Source organism: Athene noctua, chromosome 2, assembly GCF_965140245.1.
Source record: "Athene noctua chromosome 2, bAthNoc1.hap1.1, whole genome shotgun sequence".
Classification (NCBI taxonomy): Eukaryota; Metazoa; Chordata; class Aves; order Strigiformes; family Strigidae; genus Athene; species Athene noctua.
Genome location: NC_134038.1, coordinates 10030856 through 10056482, shown reverse-complemented (window position 1 = coordinate 10056482; position 25627 = coordinate 10030856). Strand labels below are relative to the sequence as shown.

At 38.9% G+C, this 25627-nt stretch overlaps 1 protein-coding gene across 1 annotated transcript; it reads right to left on the bottom strand.

Moving 5' to 3' along the window:
• Window positions 1-21566, bottom strand: OC90 (otoconin 90). Its single transcript, XM_074897576.1, has 15 exons — window positions 21532-21566; window positions 19494-19503; window positions 17802-17871; window positions 17523-17582; window positions 17119-17293; window positions 13063-13175; window positions 11538-11666; window positions 9996-10037; window positions 9110-9166; window positions 6914-6964; window positions 4485-4631; window positions 4034-4132; window positions 2295-2469; window positions 1090-1196; window positions 1-617 (listed from the first exon to the last, which is right to left on the bottom strand). Exons 1-15 carry the CDS (start codon window positions 21564-21566, stop codon window positions 307-309), a joined length of 1581 nt encoding a protein of 526 aa, XP_074753677.1. The 3' UTR covers window positions 1-306.
• Between the last annotated feature and the right edge of the window lie 4061 nt (window positions 21567-25627).

The window sequence follows — 25627 nt, the reverse complement described above, 5'->3', positions numbered from 1 at the left end:
CACAGTTAACAAAAATCAGTCTTTGATCAGAACAGTTTTTACTTGGAAATCGAATTAAATTCTACAGAATACTGTCAAACAATTATTTAAGGTAATATTTAACCTAAATAGATGGTCCATAGTGCCAACTTTACTATGGTAAGGAGTTATACAGTCTAACATTTAATACCTAGTCTATGATTATGTCATTTCTGTGCTGGAAAGCGTAAGGGAGCGTGTAGAGTGATAAGAAAAAGTGAAATACACAATGGCCAACTCTGAAAGTCTCCGTGCCGTTCTCAAGTGCGTGGTGGTGGTGGTGGTTGGTTATCTGCCTTCATGTTGCACAGTCCTGGAGTTTCCAGTGGGATGGTGTGTCTCTCTCTTCGCTCTTCTTAATACGCTCCACAGTGGACCTTCTTCCTCACTGCTCTCCTCGGAGCTGGAAATCCCGGGGCCTGGTTCTGTGCCTGTTGAAGGTCTTTCATAAGGGTCTCTTTGACATAAGATTTTTCCCTCTTGGCACTCTTGCCTGTGTGGAAACTTAAGGCTTTCATTGAAGAAGGCAGAAGCCATGCACTCGGCCGCTGTCTTATCGCAATCACATAGTAGTTTCTCACACATGCTCCAACCAATACCTTAAAAAGAAGTGTCAGGATTAATGTTTGAAAGCAGTTACAATTAGTCGATGTGTAATTTGCCATAGGTAGATGAGCTTTGGGAAATAAAATTTTCAAATATGCCTTGAATTTTGATCTCTAATTTCACCTTTAGTCATCTAAATATAAGCCTGACACCAACGTGCTGGGCAGCTGAAGTTCTGACTGGCTTAAGCTGAATGTGTGAATGTAAACACACTAAGAGCTGAATTCTGTCTCAATCATAAAATGCCTTAATGTAATTTTATCACATCATGCACTGTGGTAAAATAACCATTATCTCAACTAGGAAAATGCTCAGGTTTACAGTAAAATTGCTAACATTTTGTAAGCCAAATTTTTCTGTCTACATACTCAGGTCTAGCAGCTCACAGACATGATGGCATTCAGTCTGTAATGCTTTGATACACTGTCATCAGGACATGAGAAATTTCCTGTAACACAAACTTACATTTTGGCTTATGATCAAAACATACAACTTCAGATCTTGAACTTCTTTCTGCCTGACATCCAAGTTTCTTAACTTGTTCCATACAACAGTGATGAGAGAAGCAACACCTAAAATAAACAGTAGATATAAATGAAAAATATCTTCCTGCATCACAGAGTACTCACAATTATTTTATCTCTTTATTTTTAATGCCCATTAAAACTGAGAAATTTTAGGTTTCATATAATGAAAAAATCTTTTCCATAAAGAAGAAAAACAACCCAAACTGTTCCTAGTCTCGTCCTATACCTGTCTGCACTTTCACTACCTCCTTCCTTATTCCTTTGGTATCATAAGTTTAACAGTGCTGTAGTTTTTTCGGGGGGGTTGTTTTAATTTAATTTAAGACATATAATTGCAGTTGTAACTGTGAACTAATCTGCTGTGAGAAGTGTCTTCAAGTGTTCAAATATTATTGGCTGAAATTCTGAAAACTATGATAGCCAGAGCCTTGACTAGCCTTCATCTAGCCTATTTTGTCATGCGCAGGCAGTCTTATATGTGTGCAAGTGTAGGAAAATTGTGTGTGCTGGATACTAAGTGCTACACTTAGACTTGATGTGGCCACAACTATTATGAGCTTCCACACAGGGAGAGATTTTTAGTTGTAAATGCAACACTCTTGGAGGAGATTGCTTTACTTTGATCGAATTCTCTGCCTTACTCCAGAATTCCTCCTCTTTGTCAGCCACACGGTGACAGCACACAGGCGGCTGCGGCAGGTCTCTGGGCTGCAGCTTGGGCAGTACTGCACTCAGGCTCCACTCTCTCTCTCAAGGACAATGCAGCATAGGCCTGTGTTAACACTTCTCTTCATAAATCACTTTCCAAATCACCTCTTAACCAAATCTCATGGCAACCCTTACCCTCATCTCTTTTCATATACTCTTCCTTCTGCTGTTCTTACCTCCCATCATTCATTCTTATTTTGAGTTAGTAAATCCTCTCCAAAACATGCAGTAATAGAATGTGTCTCAGTGACATTAGAGTATTTCATGTTTTAAGTACTTAAGTGTTTTTAAATAGTTTTGGGGTTTTTTTCCAATGTGTCCTGACTACCAATACGTAGCTATACAAGGCCCAACAGAAGGTACACTGAGCTTTGTTGGTCCATAGGCACCCCAATAATACCCACAGTTAATGGCAGATTATAGAAGAGCCCAGACCTGTCCAGCGCATCAGCAGGATAACCTCTTCCTTCTTGGCCACAATAGCAGCCGTAAGACTCAAATTCCTCTGGGCATCGCTCAGTTAAACAGAACAGCATTTCTCCTAGCTGGGGCAGCTCCCTCTTCACTCTTCCATCTCCTCTCTCTTGCAGAAGGGTTAATCGCTCACATACTATAAAGCAAAAAATGTTATTTGGCACACCATGTTTTCACAGGCTGGGGGTTCTCCTGTGATGATAGAATTATTTTCAGAGCTATCAGAAACTTCTGAGGACAAGATTTTACTATTTCTATATTATTGCTCAAGCCCATGAACTATGGCTCTTAGAATACTACTGAGCAAGACAGCAGAAGGGGGGAGGGAAATATTTAAAGGAGACAGAGATCCCTATGAAGATATAAATCAGTTGGATCGCAATGAGAGTAATTTTCAATCCTTGGCAATCCTTCATAGTTATTTTTTTCTTCTGGAATATTCAAACCGAGCTGAGTATTCAGTAGTTTCTGTCTTGGTTATTCAAAACCCTAACCTCTTGTGCTTGGAGTGACAGCTGGGCACTGACTATGTTGTTCTGGATTTAAACATAGTACAGTTTGGGCTTGATATCCCCAGCCCAAATGCAGGAGCAATCTGTCATAATGGTTACTGTGCTGATGAATTTTAGGCATCTCCATATCCCAACAGTAATGACTCTGTGGCTTACCCACTCAGGAAGAACTGATACTGTGTGAATTATGCCAAAGATTTGAGAGATGACTGTGCTCCATATCAGTAAAAAAAATGTCAAGAGGGCTTCTTTTGGGACTTTGCCAGGGGAAGGACTTGAAGGGGCCGACAGTAGAATTGCAGGAGAGAGAGGAAAGGTTTCTGTTCCCTGTGCATCCTCCATGAGTAATTCTATCTTCCTTTCTGCAGCTCTAGACTGACGGTCTCTTCTTCTTCCAGGGGAAACCCTGGATTACTTCCTCCCAATAGGAAATTCTGCCCATGTACCTGCTTGGGTCTTTGCTCACTCATGTTACTTCACTAAAAACGATTCTCAGGTTCATGCACCGACGTGCACTCTCTAAAAACTGATATTGTACGATCGAATATTTCAATTTGATGGAAGGCTGGATTGATTCTTCATGTCTGCTCTTTTCCAGTTCTGGGACTGCTTCTCCCCCCTGGGAAGTCTAACAAGATGGATGGGACAGTCTGAGTGTAGATTTACAGCAGTGAAAGATTTGAAATGTCTTGGAACATTGGTGAACTCTGAGCAGGAGTTGGAACAAAATCAGAAATGGTGGGAAAAAGGCTGAATCTGGCAAGACTTTGGCAACAGGTCAAAGTGAGGAGCAGGGGAAGTTCCTTTTATTGCTTCTGCTGCTCGTAAAACAAAGTAACTTAAAGGCATGATTAACTCACTGAAAACTAAAGCAAGGGGAAACATTCACAGAGTTCATTTTAGATCTTGTACTGTATGAAAAATATACTTACAACCTAATCATAAATAGTTTTGTAAGTGTTAATGATCGCACATTGGTGGAAGAGGTTAAACTGTCGGAAGCTTTTGCAGATGACTGCATCTCCTGTTGTTCTTATAAATAGCAATATATATGTACTTGTCTAACTGGTTTAGAATAACTATAATCTTTATACGTAATATACACCTACCTTTTAAGATAGAGGTAGCTGAATATTTCATTAGATATAACTGGGGAAAAAAAAAAAAAAACAAAACAACTTCATTTACCTTTTCCTGCAGGTTCATTGGGTCCCCTTTCAGACAATACCAGTTCCAGAGCTATGCCAGAGGAAGCTGTGCTCTGGCCACCCCTTGCAGGACTTGTCTCTGAAGACAACATATACATATATTAGACTTGCAAAGGTAGCATCAACTCTTCTTTCACTAACGTGTCCAAAAATGCATATTCTGAACAATAATCAACTGGTAGTCTTCTAACATTAATTTAATTCATAGTTACAAGACCGTTCATTAATGGTTAGATACGTTTTGTGGTCAGTGTTTGACAGTGAACACCCCTTTCCAGTGCAGTGTTGGGCACCCTATATTCTGTGTAACCTGTCCAGATTTAGGGAGAAAATAGTGCTATTTTACATATCCATGAGAAATGCTGAATCCTGAATTTACAGTACAGGGTAATATTGTAAATTGGAAGAGGTTTAATTCAGTTTTTACTTGCCTTTTCCGTTGGTCTTTGCAGATGTGCCTGCAGGAGTCTTCTCGGTGGGGACAATTTTGGCTTGCATTGAGTTAATATCTCCAAGGAATGAGGTTGGGGAGGTGGTTATCTCCTCCACTGGGACCACAGCTTCCATAAATCCATCCTCTTCTGAATAAGCAGAAAGAGGAAATCAGGAGAAGACATGCAAAATAAACATTGAGATTTTCATTTTAGATAGATGGTCAGAGTAATATCCTCGGGCAGAACTGGTGTGAATTGATGGTCATAGAGAAAAAAACATTTAAGATGAAAATTTTAAAGCAAAGAGAATCCACACTCTGAATTTCTTCACAAATCTTGTCTTTCAGAAGGAAAGACACTGGTTAAATATGACCAGTTTAACTGCTGATTCTTTTTGTATATTTTATAGTGAGTTGCATACTGAGGTAAGGAGCTGTGCCAGTTGCTGAAAATAACAGGGGTTGCTGTTTATTCAGCCACACTGAGAGATGAAGTGCAGGTGAGATGTCATGAGATGCAATTTTCTGAGCAAATTGCTTAAAAAAAAGTGTCAGCTCACATGAGGTTACCAAAACTGAGAGCAACATTAGTGAATGCAAAAAGTTATATGGCTGATGCAGACCTGAGAAACTGAAGGATTTACTATGTTGTAACCACAAGGAAATATCAAGGGGAAAATAAGTTGATGTTGAATAGAAACATAAATTTAAGGAGATTCTTTATCTTAAAAATTAAATTGGTATTTATTTTTAGATTATTTGAAGCTTTATTGTTGAGGATAAATATATTCTTTAATTTGGGGATTACTTAACATCCTTTTTAACCTTTTTGTATAAGCTAACTTGTAAATGAAAACACTTATCAAATGGAAATCAAATGGTTTATTTTTTTCTAAACATCAATATGAAGAATGTGGCATTTCACAAACAAAATACTTTGAAAATACTAGTGAACGTGTGTTTCCACGTTTTTGAAGCCTTTCCTTTTGAATTCCTTGGCTGAACTTATTAATTGGATTAAACTCAAATTCATTAAATTTGTCCCTCTGATGTTTTGGTTTTATAGTATGTTGAAAATAACCTCTCATGGGATAAGAGAACAGATTAAAAGAATGAAAGTACTGCTAAGAACACAACAAAGCCCATGAAAGGTTGCAGAAAGGGATCAATAGCAGCACACTAGTCTTAATACCTCAGCAAGGTGCACATTTCATGCTGCTTTATTTGACAGTGTTGTGTTCAAATGAAAGTGATTCCTGATATAAAAAATAAAACTGGAGTCTGGGAAATTCTGCACTTAGCTAAGAATAGACATTACAGAGTTATCTTCCCGGAGCTATGGAGACCTGTAGCACAACACACAGATTTTCTGGTACGTTCAAGTTAACGGAGAAGAAGATGTAGGGATTTTGACCAGTGCTTAGTAGAGCAATGCCAAATTTCTGTATTGAGATGGGAGACATGGATACTGTTCAGAAGTGTAATCAGAGTTTAAAAATTACTATTTTCTACTCTCCATATTCAGTGTTCCTTGACATTTTTCTGGTGCATTTCAGGCTGCCTGAACAATCCTTTCTAAAAGGGGCCACTGAAAACTTCCAAGTCTACCAAGGTGCTCCACTTCTAGCTATAGCTACTGGTGTGGCTGTGCTCAAAGCAGTAACAACTGCAAAAGCTGAAATACGTTTTAGACTGGGAAAGAACTCCATGAAATTCTGTATAATAAAGGAAGAGAGAAAATCAAAATAAACCCTTCTGGCAGCAGTTGCTATGAATGCAATTTAAAGGACCAACCATTACATTGGAAAGCGTTATGTGAAGAGGTTTTCACAAATGCTTGGATGAGAAGCATAAATGAGTGGCTAGAGGCAACGAACAGCTAATACTTCTCAGTCTGATTTTATTGTTTATGGTTTTGCTATCTTACCTTGATCTAAATTTGTTTCTCTGGCAGCCCTGTTGTCACCACGCATGAATTTTTAACTGTGATGCTTTTAGATGAAGTACTGCGGTGTCAGTCAAAGAAGAAGGAAAGCTGAGTGTCACTGACCTTTTTTTGAAAGGATGGGGGTAGCAGGAGCTGTACCTCTGTGGTCCCTTGTGGTAACTGTACAAAAAACAGAGGCATCATGGTAGTGACCTACCTGCTGTATTTCTGCAGTGCGTTTCTGGAGTGACTTTTACTGAAAACGTCATAAAGCTTAACCAAACATCACTATTAGCCTTGTTTTATAAAGAGGGTAATTAGGAGAAACAAAGTGATTTGCTGAAGGGTGTGCAAGTCAGCAGAAGATCTAGATTTATTATTCAGAAATCCTGTGCTGCAGATTTTTAACTGTGACACCAAAGAGCTTCACAGACCAAAATCCATTTTCACCTAGAGTTCAATCGCGTGATTCATCAACAAAAGTATAATCAGACTCTTACCTTTGGCTTTGGAAGTCCCCAGGACCATCTCACTGGGCTCAGAAGAAATCACTGTTGAAGACAGAAAATGTAAACTGAGAAAGCAAGTTGCCAGCACAGAGTCTTATGAAAAGTCAAGCTGCTGACAAGGGCTTTTTCAGCAAAGCGAGAAGACCCCAGCATTTCATGTATAAAGATTTACCTGTTTTTCTCGGCAGTGCATTGATTGTTCTAGACAAAGTGATGCTGATACAATAATCTTATTGCTGAATTCAAATAATGTGCTTTACACGAACAAAGAAGCAGCATAAATATGACTGAGGTGGCAAATTCAATATTAAATCCATTTGACAAGCAAATACACTAAAGAGGATTAGGTCTAAAATCTCACTGTTGTGCACAGAGAGGTTCCACACTTCTCATGAACACCTTGTGTTTGCCTGCATTGAAAGTCAAGTATGGATGGGCATATTTCTCTACCCCCCAATGTATTTCTTTACCTGATAAAATGATTTTCATTTATCAGCTGCTTTTTGCTAAATTATAAATATAGCTATCAAATTATCAAAAAATAAAAATCATCTCTGCATCTTTTTGTGTGTTGTTAGGATGTTGTAGTGTGAGGAAGAATGTCTTTGCCTTTGAATGAGTTTCTGAGTGCTTAGCTTTTATATAATGCAGTTCCCACAGTTGTCAATGGTGAAGCACCTTTAGGCTTAAATGGGGAGAAAATTACTTAATGGTAAGTGGTTCTCCAAATGTTTCCTTCAAAGCCTGACTAGATATGTTATCTATGATACATTTTCAGCTTTCTAAAATTCCTAAAACAGGTTTTTATCCCTTGGTAGTACATTGGGCCTTATGAACTATGCCTCTTTAGAGAGCACAAATAATTTATTTTTTTTTTCGGGAAGTAAGAGATTGCTACAAATGTGCAAATACAAGTGCACTCACTCCTTCAGGAGTTCTTAGTTTTCTATTACCAAGCCTTCCAGAAATAGCCAGAAAAACATTAACCAATATTGGAGCTGTTGTTAAGTGAGAACAGGAAAGATCTGGTGAAAAAACCCACCTTAATAATACAGGAGAGGTATGAAGGAGCAGCCAGCACTTACACTTGGCATAAAGCCTTTTCAGGCAGGTACATTTGTGCACGTGGCACTTTTTAAAAAAATAAACTAAAAAAAAAAAACTGTTAAAGTCTGAAGCATAGTTACTTTTTTTTTTTTTTAAAAAAAAAAAAGAAGAAAAAAAAAAAATTCCATATGGTTTTTCATTCTTCCAGACTCATGCTTAGAGCAGTGGCCCACTATGAGAAACACAGAGGATCACACTACTACAGATTGAAACCAGGTTCTCAAGTTCTCAAAAAGTGCAACTTTCCACCTCTGTAAATTGGACAATGGGTAGTCCAAGACTGGTCTCCTTCTCTATTTCACTACGATATGACTTGGCCCTCACTAGGTGTGCCCTCCCAGAGCCACCCAGGGCTTTGGATGACTTCTGTCCATGGCCTCTTGTGTTGTAGTGCACACTATGCAGGTAGGAAGAGAATAGTTTTCTCATACAGCAGCAATGAGAATTTACAAACATCTATTCCAGAATAAGATAGCTATTGATTGTAGCAGAAAAATAATGAAGATTGTCAGAAGAACCACTTGATCTTGTGGTTTATGAACTCACCAAGGGGCACCAGATTGAGAGGGACTTAAACCTGCATCTTTATATTGCAATAAATAAGCCACCAAACTGCTGGCTCATTTGCAACAAACCATGCTCAGCTTTTCCTCATGATACTACTTGGTCTTGTACAATTAAAAGTCTCTTTAAAGAGAACGGATATGCAATTGGCTGTGGGTCCAGTGGTTGGCACCCACACATGAAGTCTCTGCCAAACAGCTCATCTGCTGCCACCTGTGTTCCCAGGGGAAAAAAAAAAAAAAAAGTCTGTTTGGGTGAAAACAGGTTTTGTTGTAGAGTGCTCATTCTCAACCCTTGGGAAACTTACTGTAAACACCATTTGAACACATCACATGAACAAATTGAAAAAATTGTACCTTCCCATTCAATCTTGAATTCGATCACCAAAACTTTGTATCTTATTTTATATCAGTGCTTTTAGAAGGGCAGAAAGAACTCAAAAAGCTTATTCTTGTATTTCATTCTTTCAGCTTTTGGGAGCTGAAAAGAGTGCCTTTTGCACTGTAAGTTTCAAACCTTCTTCCACGGATGCAGTTGCAGCCTGTGTTTTGTCAGTCCCATGATGAAGGAATTCTGCAAAAATAAAAGCATTTTTACTCCAGAGAGTCATGCCTTTGGGATGCTTATCAGACAGGATCTTGGCATAACAGGATCAGAGTCATCAGAATGGAACTTATTTCTAAATATTACTACTGCTGTGCTTTTTGTACAGTTATTATATAAATATAGCAAATACAAACCTAATTACTGATTATTACAATAACACTATTAAAATCCTACTCTAATATTTATTCACTACTGATACTAAATTCTACTCAGCAACATACAGTAGAATAAAAAAAAAAATCCCTCAGACTCTATCATAGTTTCAACCTAAACAAGAGAAATTGGCTAGCAATCAGCATTTTTAAAATTCTCTTTCAGCAGGCATTTAGATGCATGACCTATAGTGAAGGTATGAAGATAACAATTAAGCTTTTAAACAGAAAAATTAGATGTTTAAATCCAGGCACTTGGCTCGGAACCTTGTTGAAGCAGGGCCTTAAAAGTGCATGTAAATAGAAAAGGATCCATCTGAAAATATTTTTCAGTTGCTTTTAGTGTGTTTCTTCTCATATTATTTCTAAATGAGATTCAGGGTTCTCTTCTGAATTCCTTCTCAGAAAAAGGAGTCATTTGGCTGAAATTTTCCTGTGCACCTGCGTAAAAGCTTGGCACAAAAATGGTGTTTTGATTTCTTAGGCTTTTTTCTCTATCTTTCATATTTTGACCTCTTAGTAAAACTTGTCTTTGCTTCTCCGAAAAGCATTTGTAGCTTCTAAAATACTCGGGTTATTTTTCTGAGTATAAATTGGTCTCAATTTAATATACTCCAATCAAAGAATTAGAGATAACGACATACCGTCTGTGTGAAGTGTTGCTAGCTCTCTCTTGCTGGTTGTTTCTGTAAAAAAGAAAGCTTAGACTAAATCATGAGAAGGGGGGTTGTCATTGTTTAATCTGAACAGTACAGATCAGGAGTTCATTGAATTTATTCTTATTAAAACAAAGATTTAGGCAAAGAGATTCCCCTTTCATTCAAATTTTCCTCTGTAATAAAGAATCTGCCAAAATCTTTTTCCTAGAAATTTGCCAGATAGGATTTTTTTTTTTCAGTCTGAACTGAACAGAACAGCTACACAGAAAGATAATAACATTAGTAAACATTAAATAAGCATGTTTCATTCAAAGGGTTCTTTTTTTTTATTAAGAAATATAACAAAAGTCTAAAATTAGTGGAGGTATTCAGTAAGATAAAACTGATTCTTTATCAGCAGTGCTAAAGCCAGCACGATTTTCCTGTTAGCACCTAACAATTCCCCCTTTATTTATAATGTGTTGGAACTGCCATTTTTATATTACAGCCACCGGATCCCAGTGAAAGGTTACTGGCTTACGTGAAACAATTTTCTGGCTTTGATGCAAACTTTCCTGTGCCATTTTATTCTCCTTTGACCTATTCATGAGGGGGGTACATGAATCCAGAGGTCGATACAGATGTGTATATCTGTCCTTAGCTCTGGGGTGTGTGAATATGAGCCAAAGGATTAGAAAAAATAGCACTGCCTTTTCATGTGTGTCTCCACTTGGGAGTTCAGAGGTTCTCCCCCTGCCATGCTCTGATTGCAATCCATATGAATTAAGTTTTTATCCAGCCCTGTTCCCACAGGACAGGTATTCAGTCTTACAAGGCTGTAATTTCAGCTTCAGGGCACAGATCAGTGTATGACAATGGAGATAAATATCCCCTTCATCTTTAGAAAGGATTTGTCCTTCCAAGATGGAAGCCAAGTAACAGAGCAGAGTGGGTCTATTTTTGCCTTTCCAGCTAGTTTTTGCATGATTTAAGAGGAAATATGAGCTAGCAATATCTCTGGTTTGGCATTCCTGCTAGTGACCTCAGTGGGTCACTAATCAACCCAAGTGTCACCCATGCATTCAGGTTGGCAAGAGCCTCACAGGGTTGGCAGGAGCCTCCTGAAAAAAATATTTCTTCATATCTAACTGCAATTTGCATGTTACAGTTGTGTCTCTTGCCTCTTTCTGTCCCTGTGCACCTCCAGGAAGAGTCGGGCTCCATCTTCTCTACACACCCCACTAGGTATTGAGGACAGCAAAAAATTCTCCCCTGAGCCTTCTCTTTATTGGGTGCTCCAGCCCCCTCACCAGCTTGGTAACCTCTCCTGGACATGCTCCAGGATGGCAATTAGTCCACCTTCTTCATCTCTCTTGGTGTTCACTTGAGTAGCAGTAAATGGAAAGGACACATGAAACAGAGAATAAGACAGACTGCTAGATTTAGTTCAGGAAAGCACCCAGCTACTGTTTCATTCTTGTTGGGTCAAATTCAATGCCAGAGAAAAATCTGGCAGGAGGAGGCAGTCAATGAGATCCTTATTATTACCTGTAACCAGAGATGGACAGAAGGCGATATCCAGCCCATTCAGGGAAGAGTTAATACGCACGTTCACAAAGCATTCAATGGCATCTTTGTCGCAGTTGCAGAGGAACTGTTCACAGGGATCCCCAGACTCTGAGAATAAAATAAAAATCCAAACAAGGTACTGTTGAAATATCTTTTCCACCTCCTGGTTTTTCCTCCCTGTAAGGTTTGTGTCTGTATTTGTTAGTGCAAACATATTTATACTTTGCTTCTTCACATCAAACACAGTCAAATTTCAAGTAGAACACAATTTGTTTTTGAAATGTCATCCAATACAGCCTGGCACAGCTGGCAATAGACATCTTGCCTGTACTGGTTCTTCCTGCAGAGTAGTGAGGGCTACAGAGCAGTGTTTTCCTGCCTGTAGTTTTTCCATGGAAAACTTAACCCAGCTGATACCGAGTCTGACATTTCACAGGCTTCATTTAAATATTCCTCCTAACCTGAAGAAGTCGTAGTCCACAAGCCAAACCTTTCACCTAAGATGTGTTTTGCTCCTTATAAAGGATATAAAAGTTTCCCAACAAATACTCTTTTCCCACTTCAAAACCTACCTTTCAGATTTTCAAAAAAACATTGACCTTTTGGAGCTGTCACACTTATGTTTCCCTTTTTTAATGAGGTATTATTATTTTGTTCTTGCTTTTTTTTTTTTTTTTTTTTTTTTTAGTTTGAACAAAATCTTTTCTGATTTTTAAATATAGAAAGAGCTAAAAAAGCACTATTTATGTTTAAATACACTTGGACCTTTATAGTTTGGCCTAAATAGCAAAAATGTGTTAAATTTAAAACAAAAAAAAGGAAATTGGATCAGATGGCTGCTTAAACAAGCTGTAAGGGTATATTGGTTTGGGGATTCTGCTCCTCTTTACTGGTATCATCGAATTGTGTTCTAGCATATAGTCTTTTCTGAAAGTCAATACTTGTGAAAAAATATATTAAAAGTATTTAAGCATTAAAGATCTCCACTCCACATTTGCCAGGACTGTACCAGTATTGTGTGGAGTAGCTTCTGTTACAACACCATGATCTCTGCCCTTGTCAGTGATACTGTTGTAGCTGAGGAGTGTATACGATCCTGCAAACAAAGAATTTGATCTCTCAACCTATATAAAAATCAGGCCTTGAAGCTTCAGAAGGGAACTCTTTTTCAGGTCTTTCCCCAGTATCCACTGCATTTCTGATATGTGAAGATATCTCAATCAATGCTTAGTGGTCCTGCAAAGTCAGCAAGAGGCTGCTGCTTAGAGAAGCCCTGAAAAGTTTCTAGTTATTTGACTTCAATTTTCCTGCCTAGCTGGGCTTTGATGCCTCTGTGTATTCCTATTTCCATTCACCCCTGAGCAGAAAAATTATACCCTTAAAAACCTACACGTGGAGATGCTTTCTGCTTAATTTATACATGACTTTTGGTAGATAGATGAGAACATATGGCTTGGTCATGGTGAGGTTCCAGTATTAAGCTCTTGGGATAGGTTAATCTTACCACAGGTCAGGTTTTCAGTAGAGCAGCTGACATCTGTCGAAATCTTTGATGGGTCCCATGCGCACTCCATCTCTATTGCTTCCTCGTAGCATTTGCGGTGCTGGAAACAGCATCTTAAAGAATGAAGAAACAAGGAGTTTGCACAATTTAGTTTCAGTTCAAGATCAGACTGCAATGCCTTCATGTTGCTCTTACACAAGAATGCAAAAGATGCCAAAGGAGAAAAAGGGATCCTCAGTGTGGTCCCTAGACACAAGAAAGGCTGAGTATTGCTTTCCCCTGAACAGTCTAGTGGGTTAAGTACAGATGGATGCAAAACTCAGAGGTGGCACCGGGTCTGCGTGCTGTGGGAGACCACACTTACATTTCTGTCCTGCTGTAGTATCTGAGTTCTTACAATGACTCTACAGGCAGTTTAAATGAGAAATCCACTATCAGCGCCCAAATATCTGCCCACAGCACTGTCAGCTCACTGCCAAACTGTGCCCCATGGCTCAACTCTAGAGGTCTTGGCTCCAGCCCTGCCACAACCTTTCTCATTGCAGACTTGGAGAACTATATAGAACCTGGCACTCATGGAGGGTTAATGTCTCTGCAACGCATTGTGCATCCCTGTGTCTCATTGACACTAAACACTGCAGTGCTATCTTCTGTTTCTTGTACTTTCTCTTCTAGGCAACAATCAGAATTAAAATGCACCATTTAGCCATGGGAAGGGACCACGAAATATATTTTTTCACACTGAAGTAAAGCAGCTTTCATCCACCACCAAACAATAAAGGCAGTTGGAAACCTTGTGTTTTCCTACACCCCTGCTGTCATGCAAACATCAAATGCCTGCACGACCACTTTAGCTGTGAATAGCAATGAAAAGTAAACCAGAACAACAAGCTCTTCATCAATCCTCTTTTCTCTTCAGCTGTTCTTGAACAGGCAAGTCATTTACTTTTACATTATAGCAGCATCTGTATGCGCTGACATCAGCTATAAATGAAACACCAGTAAAATGTTCAGCAATCATTTACCCCAAATAAAATTGTTACATAGATTAAACAAGGGCTTGGTGTTAGATTTAGATTGAGATATCCTAATTTCAAAGAAACAGACTCAGAACAGGGCTCTGTTACTGAATTGCCATTGGTCTTGACCACGTCAAACGCAAAGACAACATTAACACTCAAACCCAGCATCTGCTGCCAGGCAGGGTAAACTTGTGATCATGATGTAAGGATTTTAATTAAGCTCATGTGGGATTTTTGTTAAAGACACGGTGAATGTGTTATTACACGTCACCCGCAGCCCTGCATATGCACTGAACTCGTGGGTGGACAGAAGCAGTCCTGCACTGATCAAAGCAGGTAGGAAACACCTGTCCCTTGCAGGTTCCCTTCTAGGCTACGCATTCACTGTCTCACTTCCTATATTTCGGAAGCATTTAATATTTAATAATTGACTATATTAATAAATAATTATGACAATGTTTAATATGTTCTCAAAACCAGGGAAGCAGTCCAAGTCTTGGTGAAAGACATCAGTGATGAGGTTTGCTCAGATTGCCAGCAGCAGATCAGAGCTCATGAATAGCATTATCCCACCTGATGAATTTTCAAAGCCCAATTTCTTTCACTCCAGTGTCTCTGCTGCCTGTTAGTGCTTTTGCTCCCTGCTTTAACCTGGTCTAGGAGCCTGCAGGAATGTATTCAACAAAGGTGAGGGCAAATACCATTCAGCAGAGAGGGCCTGAAGGTTCCTCTGTACCACAAACATTACTGTGCCTTGTTTCAGAAGCAAGGCTGAAGTTTGTGAGCTCCATCAGGAACGGGGTTTTAAACATGCAGCTGATGAAATGTCTCAAGACTCACTTCTGTCTCTGCCTGAGGTCTAGTGAGGTGTCAGCAGCTGAAAGCTCCTCTAACTGCAGAATTAGTCTAATACAAACTCCCTGCAGTTCTTGTTTGTTTAGAGCATCACAATTACATCAACACATACTGGAACAATTAATCAGAAAATTTACTTGCCTTCCTTTTGCAAGCAGGGGATTGTAAAACATGGATTGCCTTCTGGGCATATTTCTCTTTCCCCATGGACTATGGAGGTAGACTAGGCTCCTAATTTAGATATGACAATTAGCTACTCTGGGAAATGAGAAAAGGTTGGTCTTATGAGCACAAACACTTTCCACAAAAACCTACAGTGAGATGTTCAGCCCTGCTTTATGGAGCAGAAATGTCAGTGACAAAATCCAAGGTTTGCAAAACTACTTTCTAAGAAATAAAGATAGTGAAAAAATTGCAACACTGTGGGAACTGTGTCTGAGAAAGACATGTGGCAGTCACCTGTTTGGAGGCTTTCTTGAATCAAGGGCATTTCTGTGTCAGTGGTGAAACAATAATCAGTCTCTATTTACTGCAAACTGCAGTGAGGTTGCCATGCTGCTAAAGAAACCTCACCGCAAGACTGATAAGCAATTTATAAACAAAAAGTGACCCTGTAGACGTTTTTCAGGACAAAACAGCTGATAGATCATTCCGCTGTTTCTTCACTTATGTGTTCTGTGTTAAAATGAAGCTGAGTGAAGTGAAAGCCCAGGTGCTCAGTTCTTCAGGTATCAATCCATTGAACTGGCTCAAGCTCTTGTTTCAGCATGTCATCACGATTGTTCAGAAAACCTTTAATAAGAAGACTTATGGCTTTCTTCCAGTAGCAGGTTTAGATCTTTTTCCCAGCTGTCCCATGCAGGAAAGTGGATGGATTAATTTCCATCTAGCTATAAGCATTAGCCCTTTCTGAGCCATTGCTGTCTTCACTCAGGGAATTAATACATTACCTTATATTGTTGGAAAACCTTTTTTCTATTTAAGCATGGATGGATCTTGATTCTCTTTTATTTTCTTTTCACATCTCCTGCTTGTATAAGTGAACAGCCATTTGACTGTCCTGTCCTGAAATTAGACTTTTTCTCACTAGCCTAGTCAGGGTCTGGGGCAGTATTCCTCCAAAGCTCAGAGTGGAGTTTGGATGGTTTTGTTCCCAATGCATGATATTGGGAAGAGCCATTGAGCTACATTGTTCTTCTCCATCTCTGAATGCTCCGGTGTCTTACAACCTCAGCATGTACACAGATATTCAGGGCAAGATCTACTTAACCTCCTAACTGCCACTTGAAGTCATACTTAGCTGTAACTTGGTTCTGTTGATGCTTAAATCCCCCTCAGATGCCAACATTTTCATCATAGTCCATTATGAGCTTACATTGCTGGTGCCTTACACAGATCCCAATACCAACAGTTTGGTAAGATTGTAAACCTACTAAACTGCTCAGGTTAATGCTCTCCCACTCACCTTATTAACAGGCCCTCCAGTTTTTGGCACTGATTTAAGTGTGAGACAGAATTCCCCAGTACAAAGAAATGAATGAGTCTTTGTTCACAAAGATCCGTTCAGAATTTAGAGACCTCTGGGTAAGATACGTCAAGGAGATGGGTATGGTGTTTACTTATTCTATCACATTAATGGTCACTCTTTGTAACCAGCTTAAACAGCTGTGCCACCAGAGTTGCACTGGTGGAGTTGTATTCAGGTGTGTGGGATTCTGCTTTTATCCGTAAGATGGGAGTATTTTTACACACTGAAGTGTGAGGAAATAAAGAGACACTCCAAGCTATGAGAAAAAAAAAGCAAGTGGATCATCACACACTGTAGGTTATGACTACCTTGATTTCATCTGTTTCCAAGCCATGCTGTAAGGCAACTGGTATGGGGTGCTGGACCAGCAAAAAGATAGTGCTTACCAGCAGGTAGGAATAACACAGGATGGGTCTGATAAACCAGAGCTGAAGTTATCTTTTGTAGGTCACTTCAGATATTTAAGCTGCAAGTGAGTAATGACTAGATTAAACAGAGCCGGATGGTGTGGGACTGAATTACCCTCTGGGTAAATAATCTATTTTTTCACAACTAAATCATTTAGGTGAGTGTTAGGCTTTGTGTCAACAGAGCATGAAGGCACTGACAGCCAGTTAGTGCAGAAGAGGACATCTCATGGATAAGACTTACTCATCAGCTTCATCCATGGGGAGCCCTTCTGTCTCAAACCGGCAAGAGCAACCATAGTCCTCAAAATCCCTGGGACAAAAACCAGTAACACACTTCATTTTGTTCACAAAGTTGAGCAGGGCAGGGAAGTTAGTGAAGATGGACTGTAACCAGGTGAAGTGAGAACCCAGGCAGTCTGGAAAGAGAACAGCCATAAAATGCATGGTAAATGGAGGTGAGCCAGGTAAGCAAGGCAGTAACACAGGGAGATTGAACAAGGCTTGACACTCAGAAGTATTTAGTATTATAATAGTCTTTGGGGAAATCTACAGCCTCAAAAATCCCCGTTCCTTTCCAGTATATATAAAAGCTAACTCCAGAGGATCTATATTCAGTGCCCAAGTACAACTGGAACAAATACTTACCAAAAAATAATGCAACACTTTCCACATTTTGAAAGACACCATTGAAGAATGTGGCATTACCTAAATGAAAAAATAAAGAAACCACACTTCTTTTTAAAAAAAATAGATGACAAGAACTGACCCCAGACTGCCCCTGGTTTTGCTTCAATTGTTAAACCATTTTGAGGTAAGAGTTACTAGCTATTTGCTAACAGCACACTTCCTGCAGTGTTTCTGGAGTACAAGTGATTCCCCACTGCTATGCAATATTGCAGAAAGTAAAGCTTAAATCATTCTTACTCAAGATTCTTTCAGGTGTGTTAAGAAGCTCTGGCAGGAATGCTGGCGGCTCCAATTCTTGGCCACCTACCTCAGCAAACAAATCTGAGAAGAAAAAGATTTAAAAATAATAACAAAAACAAAAGGACAATCCCACAACATACACTTCATTATGACACATACACTGCAGGCATTTTGAATACCTTCCTACACTAGCAAGTTGATTTATCTAAGCCATGAAACACTTGCTAGCTCCACCTGCACCCAGAAAAGCCCAAAAGTGTACTGGTAAATCACATTGACTTCGGCTTAAAAATCAGTCCTCTGTTAAGCTGAGGTATTGCTAGTGAGGCTGTGCTAACCCTTGTATTCCTGTGCTTTTCTGAACAGTAGCACTTACTGGGATAAATCAGTACAATTGTATAAAATTGTTTTAGTTGTCCAATTACTTTCATTGTCCCGAATGTTTCTACTCTGTAACCCTGTGCTCTTATTTGAAGCACAATTATCTGAAGTCAAGAGGTTTGTTTCTTCTGAGTTCTTATTGCCTATTGCCTTATTGCCTCTCTTTCTATCACTATTTTTCTTAACTTGATTATCTCTTTTTCATTTTGAAGGTGCCATGTTATATTTTCCACACTTTTTATTTTTTGTTTCCCATGTCCTGAATTATCTAAAAATCTAATAAGTGTTCTCTCCCTTCCTTTTTTTTTTTTTTTTTTTTCCCCGTTGTTCTTCTGTATGATTTAGAAGAGAATGTAACTTTGGATTTATTTAAGCTTGACCTTTGTTCTAAAAAAAAATTTAAAAAGGTAATAAATCAAGGGTGTTTATTGTCTCAAGAATCTAAAAACTGATGAAAATACCTAATGTTAAATTCATGGCATAACTTACGTCTTAGAATAACTGGCATTAGGAAAGCTGTCTATTTTTTCTACAAAAGATTCTAGAAAAGAACTGAGTTATCTTGCTAATATGTTGCATTTTCCTGCAAAAAATACAAGCGTAAGAGAGTAAAGTGGAGTGGTGGGGTTTTTAAATATAAGGCTTAACTCCATGTTTAGCAAAGGATTGGGGAAAAATAAGACTCTTTTAGGCCATATATAAGGGCCCTCTCAGGATGTCTACAACTTTGTGGGGTGACCAAGATGTTCATGGTAACAGTCATATGCCTCCAGCAAGTAATTTCTCAAGTTTAGTGGCAGAATATGGATACGGGGTAAGAGCTGCTTCCTCTTAAGCTATTCTTTCCTTGAAAGTCTTGGTCACAAATAAAAGCTTTTAGATGAACAGCAATCCATCCTTCATTGTCCTTCATTGCAGCAGGTCTGAGGGGAACAGATTGCTTTCCTCAAACCAGAAAAGGTCTCCTGAAAAAGGCTGGCCTTTCCACAGAACTGGAACAAGTCTGCTGAAACCTTGACAGCCATGAGGAGTTCAGATTCAAGTGAAATAATGGTGTGCCTTACAAAATAAATAACGTTTGTACACATGCTTGCTAAAGAAAATCTCCCCCTTATTTCTGGTTTAAAGCCTGTATTTGCCCTGCAATGACAAACATCTTTCTCCCAGGACATGCTCTATCAAATGCATCTAGAGCCAGGTTTTGACACACTGTATAACACCATGGCTCAAACTCAGTGTCTGTTGATAATTTAGTCCTTTCAGCAAAGTTTTGGAAAATATGAAAATCCCATTGAGTTGAAATGAGACAGAGGAGAGACTCGATAAAGCCACGTTACAGAACTGCTGGAAGTTATGATTGCTCCAGCATCCTTCACTTGCACTTAGTTCTTCTCAGCAAACTTAATTTGCACACAATTAACACATAAATGTTTGAAGCTCCCCTGGAGAAAAATCTCTCCCACAGGGACAGCAGTTTGGTAAACCTTTAGCTCTTCTAATCCTTGAATTATGAAGAATGATATTTCTAATTGTCACTAAGCCAAGATCAGTGAACCAATGTTTGCTAACGAGACTGCTAAAATTTGTTTAAATTGTGGGGAGTGGGACAAAAAGAAAATACATTTTTGGATTAATTATTATCTTTTTTTTTCTTTTGCTATCATGTCTTTTAGGTCTGTTGGTCCTAGATCATTCCCTGTATATCCAGTGAAAGATTGCACTACAAAAATCGATCCTTTAAACCTCAGAAGACTCTGGGGAGGTCAACTTCTCTCACCTTTCTCAAAACCTGCTAAATTACTTGGCACATGTCCTGAGGAGAATTGTTTGATAAATCAGCTCTTGGGCTTTCCAGTTGTATACATTATCCACAGAATTTCTTTCAACATTCAGATACATGTAAAAATGTTCCTGGGCTGTGTCTGTGATGTTGCTACTCACAATGCTTTTCTGAAGTATTATCTGAAAAAGGCCCATCAAGAAAAACATCAGTGCCCCTCCAGTTCTTTTTTGCAAACATGACCCATTAAAATGTCATAATATAAGGCATGGACACAGCTATTATAATCCTCAGGGAGCAGAAACCTTGATTGTGCCAGGAAAAGTCAGGGTACAGCAAACTCAACCTATTTGATTTATTCAAGGTAAATCACATTAGCTCCTCACAAAGATGCTAGCTCATGCACAGATACCTGCTTCAGTCTCAAAGCAGAGATCAGCAGAATAGATCCCACATAAATATAAATCAATAATCCTCTCCAACCCCCCAAATAGTAGCATTTTAAATCTTTATGCTCAGATTGTGCTTAGCTGAGAGAAAAGAATCTAAAAGCTGTGGCATAGCCTTGCGAGGTTTGGGGCAAAATCTCTTTCAAATGTTATGTCAGAAAAATTTAGTCCCCTTTAATACTCTTTTATTTTTTATGAATAAATAGGGTAGGTATTTTAACATTCTTTATCACTGCAGTGGGAAATGTTAATATTCTTACTGATAACTCTGTGTAGTAGGAGTCTTAATGTTCAGCATCAATGTATTTTAGCCCATGTATTTTGTGTTAGACCTGCTTCTTTACTGACTTCTATTGCATGAAAACCCTTAGAAGAGAGGCAGCCGGTGAAATAGGTCAGTGCAGAGTTTTGTCTATGCCAAAATCCTGAGCTTTCCTTTCCCTTTAGAAATAACCCCATGGAGTGACCAGAAATGGTGTTAGACCTTCTAAGAGTCCTTCTCTTCGCCTACACACTGCTACTCGTAATGATATTCCTACCCAGAGCAGGGATTGCAGAAATTTGAAATGTTTGCCCATCCCTGTGACTGGAAAGCTCATTCACTGATAGCAATAAAATCTAAAGATCTATATGAAGGTAAAAAACATATTCATAGTAAAACTTGAAGGAGGAGCTTTAGATGAACATGAGTTATATTTCAGATGCACTGAATGGTTTGGAGAATTTATTCTACTAAATACTCCAATACTATGGAGTATTTAGGCAATACACATATATTTAATGAATAGAATCTCTTTATATGTAACTTGTAACTTTTTTGGAGTCTAAAGGACTTAAATAATGACCAAATGTTAGCAGAAGGGAAGTTGCAATATTTTGGTTTTAATTTTAAGCCCACTAGATGTTTCTTGCTTCACTACAAGACCTGAGAAAATATGTTTTAGAAGTACTCCATAGGTAATCCTATTTAAGTGCGTTTGGATGTTGAACAACCAGGTTTGAGGGGACAGAAAGTGTGCTTTTAAAGAATTGTTTCCAAATGTACATACTTAAAATAGTATTTAGGCATAAATGTCAAATAATCATAAAAATACATTGACACTTACCACTGTAAAACACCATTGACATAGACACCATCAGAAGTACAATCATTTTTTTGTTTAATCCAAAGACAAGGCGTTACACAACAGACTGGTGTGCCTGGTGAGTTAAAAAAAATATTAGGCAGGACGTTAACTCTTGAATCTGGGAGTGGGAAGACATCAGTTTAGAAAATCATTCTTTTGTAGCCTGGCCATATTTCTGCCTGATGCAATACAGTTTTTACCCTTATCATAGTAAATGAACATATTACAGCAATGATGAGCCTTATGTATCCTTCGATTTTTACCAATGTCCTCTATAAACCTGATTAACAATGTTCATTTTGGAATTGTTTTAGGTGAGAACAGGCTCTGCAAAAGTGTCAGAGATGAGGAAAGTCCATTTAGCAATAAAATGGTGTACTTGAAGTTTCTTTTGTTCTTCAAAGAGTTTTCACGTCTTACTTGATCTAACAGAATGTTTGAACAACTCTTCACATTAAGTTTAAATGCAGATATTGTGAAACACTCTGTAAATGAAGAGATATTCTGGGATTACTTCTATTGAACCCAGTTAATTTTCAATCTGTTATATTAGTTTGCTTCACATTGCAAAAATCTCTCCCACTTTGTTGTCATTTAGTCTAATCTGTGTTGAGACTGATCTAATGCATCACATGTTTTCCTAATGATAAATACTATGTTATTTGGAGATCTTCAAGTTCTGGATGTGCTTGTTAGAAAAATGTGTGTAAAAAATTCTTCTGCAGCTAAAAGCCTTGCACTAGTATTCATTAAATGGCAGATAATAGATTGTTTTGAACTGCAGTCACAGTTTACCGTAAATCTAGAATGATTTTCAAAGTAAGTCAGGTATGGAGTTTTTTACAGCCAAATAAATGAACATTTATCACTTTTCAAATATGTATCTACTGTTGATTATCTGCTCCCCTAAGGTCAAATATTGCATTCATTTCTATTAAAAAAATCATGTAATATTTCATCAGGAAGTGAGGTTATAAATCTAACACCTCTAAATATTTATAGTTTACTATCCCAAATCTCTTACCTATACTTTAGCCTACAACTCCACAGTATCAAATAGCTTATTCTACATTGTTTTCTTCCTGATTCCTGTATTATAGAGTACATCTAGGAAGGCTTACCTTGAGGGATATTATTCGAAAGCAGTTGGATGGAGGACAAATGGGTTTCAACAAAGTCAGTAGTAAGTTATTTATACTCGCCTGGATATATACCTCACCCATGTGATCACTTCCTTTATCAAACCCACTTCAACATTTATTAATTAATTCTTCCACGAGATTCCTTAGAGTCATTATGCCCACAGTGTATCTTAGTAATATAGCTCCAGTCATGTAAAGGATCTATACTGAGAACTCTGTTCTGCAGGTGCATTCACTGTATGGTAACTTTCTCCAATACTCTTGGATGTAATTAAACAACAATCATCTTATTGTTATTAATCACTCACAAAATCTCTGGGGCATGTGAATATGGCTTTAATAGCTTAGCAAGAGGTAGTGTTCAGTGATGAAAGATGAGTGAAAATTTATACAGCTTTAAACACTGACATTCCTCAGCGTTGAGAAGTCTGTTGTCTATCCACAGTGGATCTGGTCCAAAACTGAGTGAAATCCAGGGGAAGGTTGAGTCAGTGAGCTTTGGGAAGGTTTGTCATTGGGAAGGTGTGTTTTCTGTCCGGGTCAGACACAATTACCCTTCAAAGATGCCATCAATAAAGGCAAACCCTCCACTGAGTTTGAGCATGGAGAGGTAAGAATTCTGACAAATTGGAAACAAATAACAAAAGACTTGGCTCCTCCAAGGACCTGTGAACTACATTGTCTTCAGAAAGGCCTTTGACACTGTCTTGCTTAAGATCCTTGTAAAGAAGCTCTTGATATGTGGGCTGGATGAGCCCAACAAGGTGTGTTGAAGACTGGCTGAATGGTGGGACCCAGAGTGTGGTGGTCAGTGGCGCAAAGTCTAGTTGGAGGCCAGTGACTAGCAGTGTACACCAGCAGTCACTACTGGGCCCAGTCTTGCTTAAAATCTTAATTAATGATCTGGATGCCGGGGCAGAGAGTACCCTCAGCAAGTTTGCAGATGACACAACCTAAGAGGAGTAACTGATGTGTCAGAGGCTCATTCTGCCATCCAGAGGGATCTTGACAGGCTGGAGAAATGGGCCAACAGGAACTTCATGAAGTTCAACAAGAAGTGCAAAGTCCTGCACCTGGGGATGTACGACCCCATGCACCAATATATACTGGGGATCACCCACCTGGAAAGCAGCTTGGCAGAAAAGGGCCTTGGGATCCTCGTGGACACCAAGTTGAACATGAGTAAGCAGTGTGCCCTTGCAGCAAAGAAGGTTAAAGGTATCCTCAGCTGCATTAGGCAAAATATTGCCAGCAGGTGGGGGGAATGGATCCTTCCCCTCTACTCAGCACTGATGAGGCCACACCTGGAGTACTGTGTCCAGTTCTGGGCTCCTCAGTATGCGACAGACATGGACAAACTTGAGACAGTCCAAAGAAGGGCCACAAAGATGGTTAAGGGACAGGAGCATCTATCATATGAGGAGGAGCTAAGAAAGCTGGGAATCTTCAACCTAGAGAAGGTTCAGGGGGTTCTCTGTCAGTGCCTTTAACACCTGAAGGGAGGGTGCAAAGAGAACAGAGCCAGGCTCTTTTCTGTGGTGTCCAGTGACATAACAAGAGGCGATGAGCACAAACGGAAACACAGGAGGTTCCCTCTGAACTACAGGAAACATTTTTTTTACTGTGCAGGTGACTGAGCACTGGCACAGGTTGCCCAGGGATGTTGTGGAGTCTCCCTCCTACTTCCTCCTTTGGAGATATTCCAAAGCCATCGGGGAATGGTCCTGAGCAATTGGCTCTAGGTGGCCCTGCTTGAGCAGCAGAGTGGACCACATGACCTCTAGAGATCCCTTCCAAGCTCAACCATTCTGTGATTCTGTGATGCTGCCAGGAAAAGGACAGGGTTCAGTCATACCATTTCTGTGACCAACCGCATCAAGGAACTTTACAGAAGAGTGAAACATGTCAGAAGTTATAACATATTGATATGAAAATTGATTTCCATATGAGTTTTGTTTCTTCCAGTTGGAGTCTCCAGGGATCGCGTCAAGTGCACTTTTAGTACCTTGACGAACGTTTTCAGCCTGACAAATCAGAGTGGCCTTGACAGGGCATAAAAACAAACATGAGTCCTCTGAGATAGTGATCTGCCACCATAATTTCTGTACTTCTGCCCAACATGCACATATGTTTTTCAGGACTGAAAAACCTGGAATATGGAAAAAAAAAAGGTTTTGAGTGCAGTCAATGAGTTCATTTTTTTCATGGAGCCTTCCTTTTTCACTCCTCTTATTTTGTAGGTTTTCCCCATTAATTTTCATTATGGGAAAGCCAAACAATAAGTCTTAACAACCGTGACAAGAAGGTTGTCATTCAGGACAGGCACCATTAACCTTTTCTTGGCTCCTTTCAGAAGACACCCGTAACTATGTGATATCTTCTAATTCTCTCCTCACGAACACGCTCAGGCAGTAGCTCTCAGCCTTTTCCAAAGCCTTAGAGTGGAGATGGCTGTGACCTACCCCCAGTGCCAGACATGGCTCAGGCGCACTCTATCACACTATAGAGAGGTTAGCAATTCGTCCAAGGACTTCTATCCCTAAAGGAAAAAAAACCAGAATGTTTTCTTATAAACACAGAAGTGTCCTTTTACATGGAGATCAGTGCTACAACTTAGAGCTCATTAAATTCATTAAAATAATAAAAAAAATATTTTAAAAGGGAATCCTCTTCAAAAATATTTTTATTTGATATCATCTTTTTATTCAAACCTAAAGGAACCCAGCAAGTCAAAATTACTTTAATCATTGTTTTCTACCCTTATGTTATTTTTTTCATGTCTCTTCCTGAGTTCTCAGAAAACTTCATGATAAAAACCTAAGAAACAATATAGAGGTTTTTTTTTTTTTTTAAAAAAAATCATGTCTTCAGGCTTTAAGATGTTTTTCTGAGATTTAAAAGCAAAAGATGCACAAAAATGTAATTCACGCAGCTCTCCACAGCA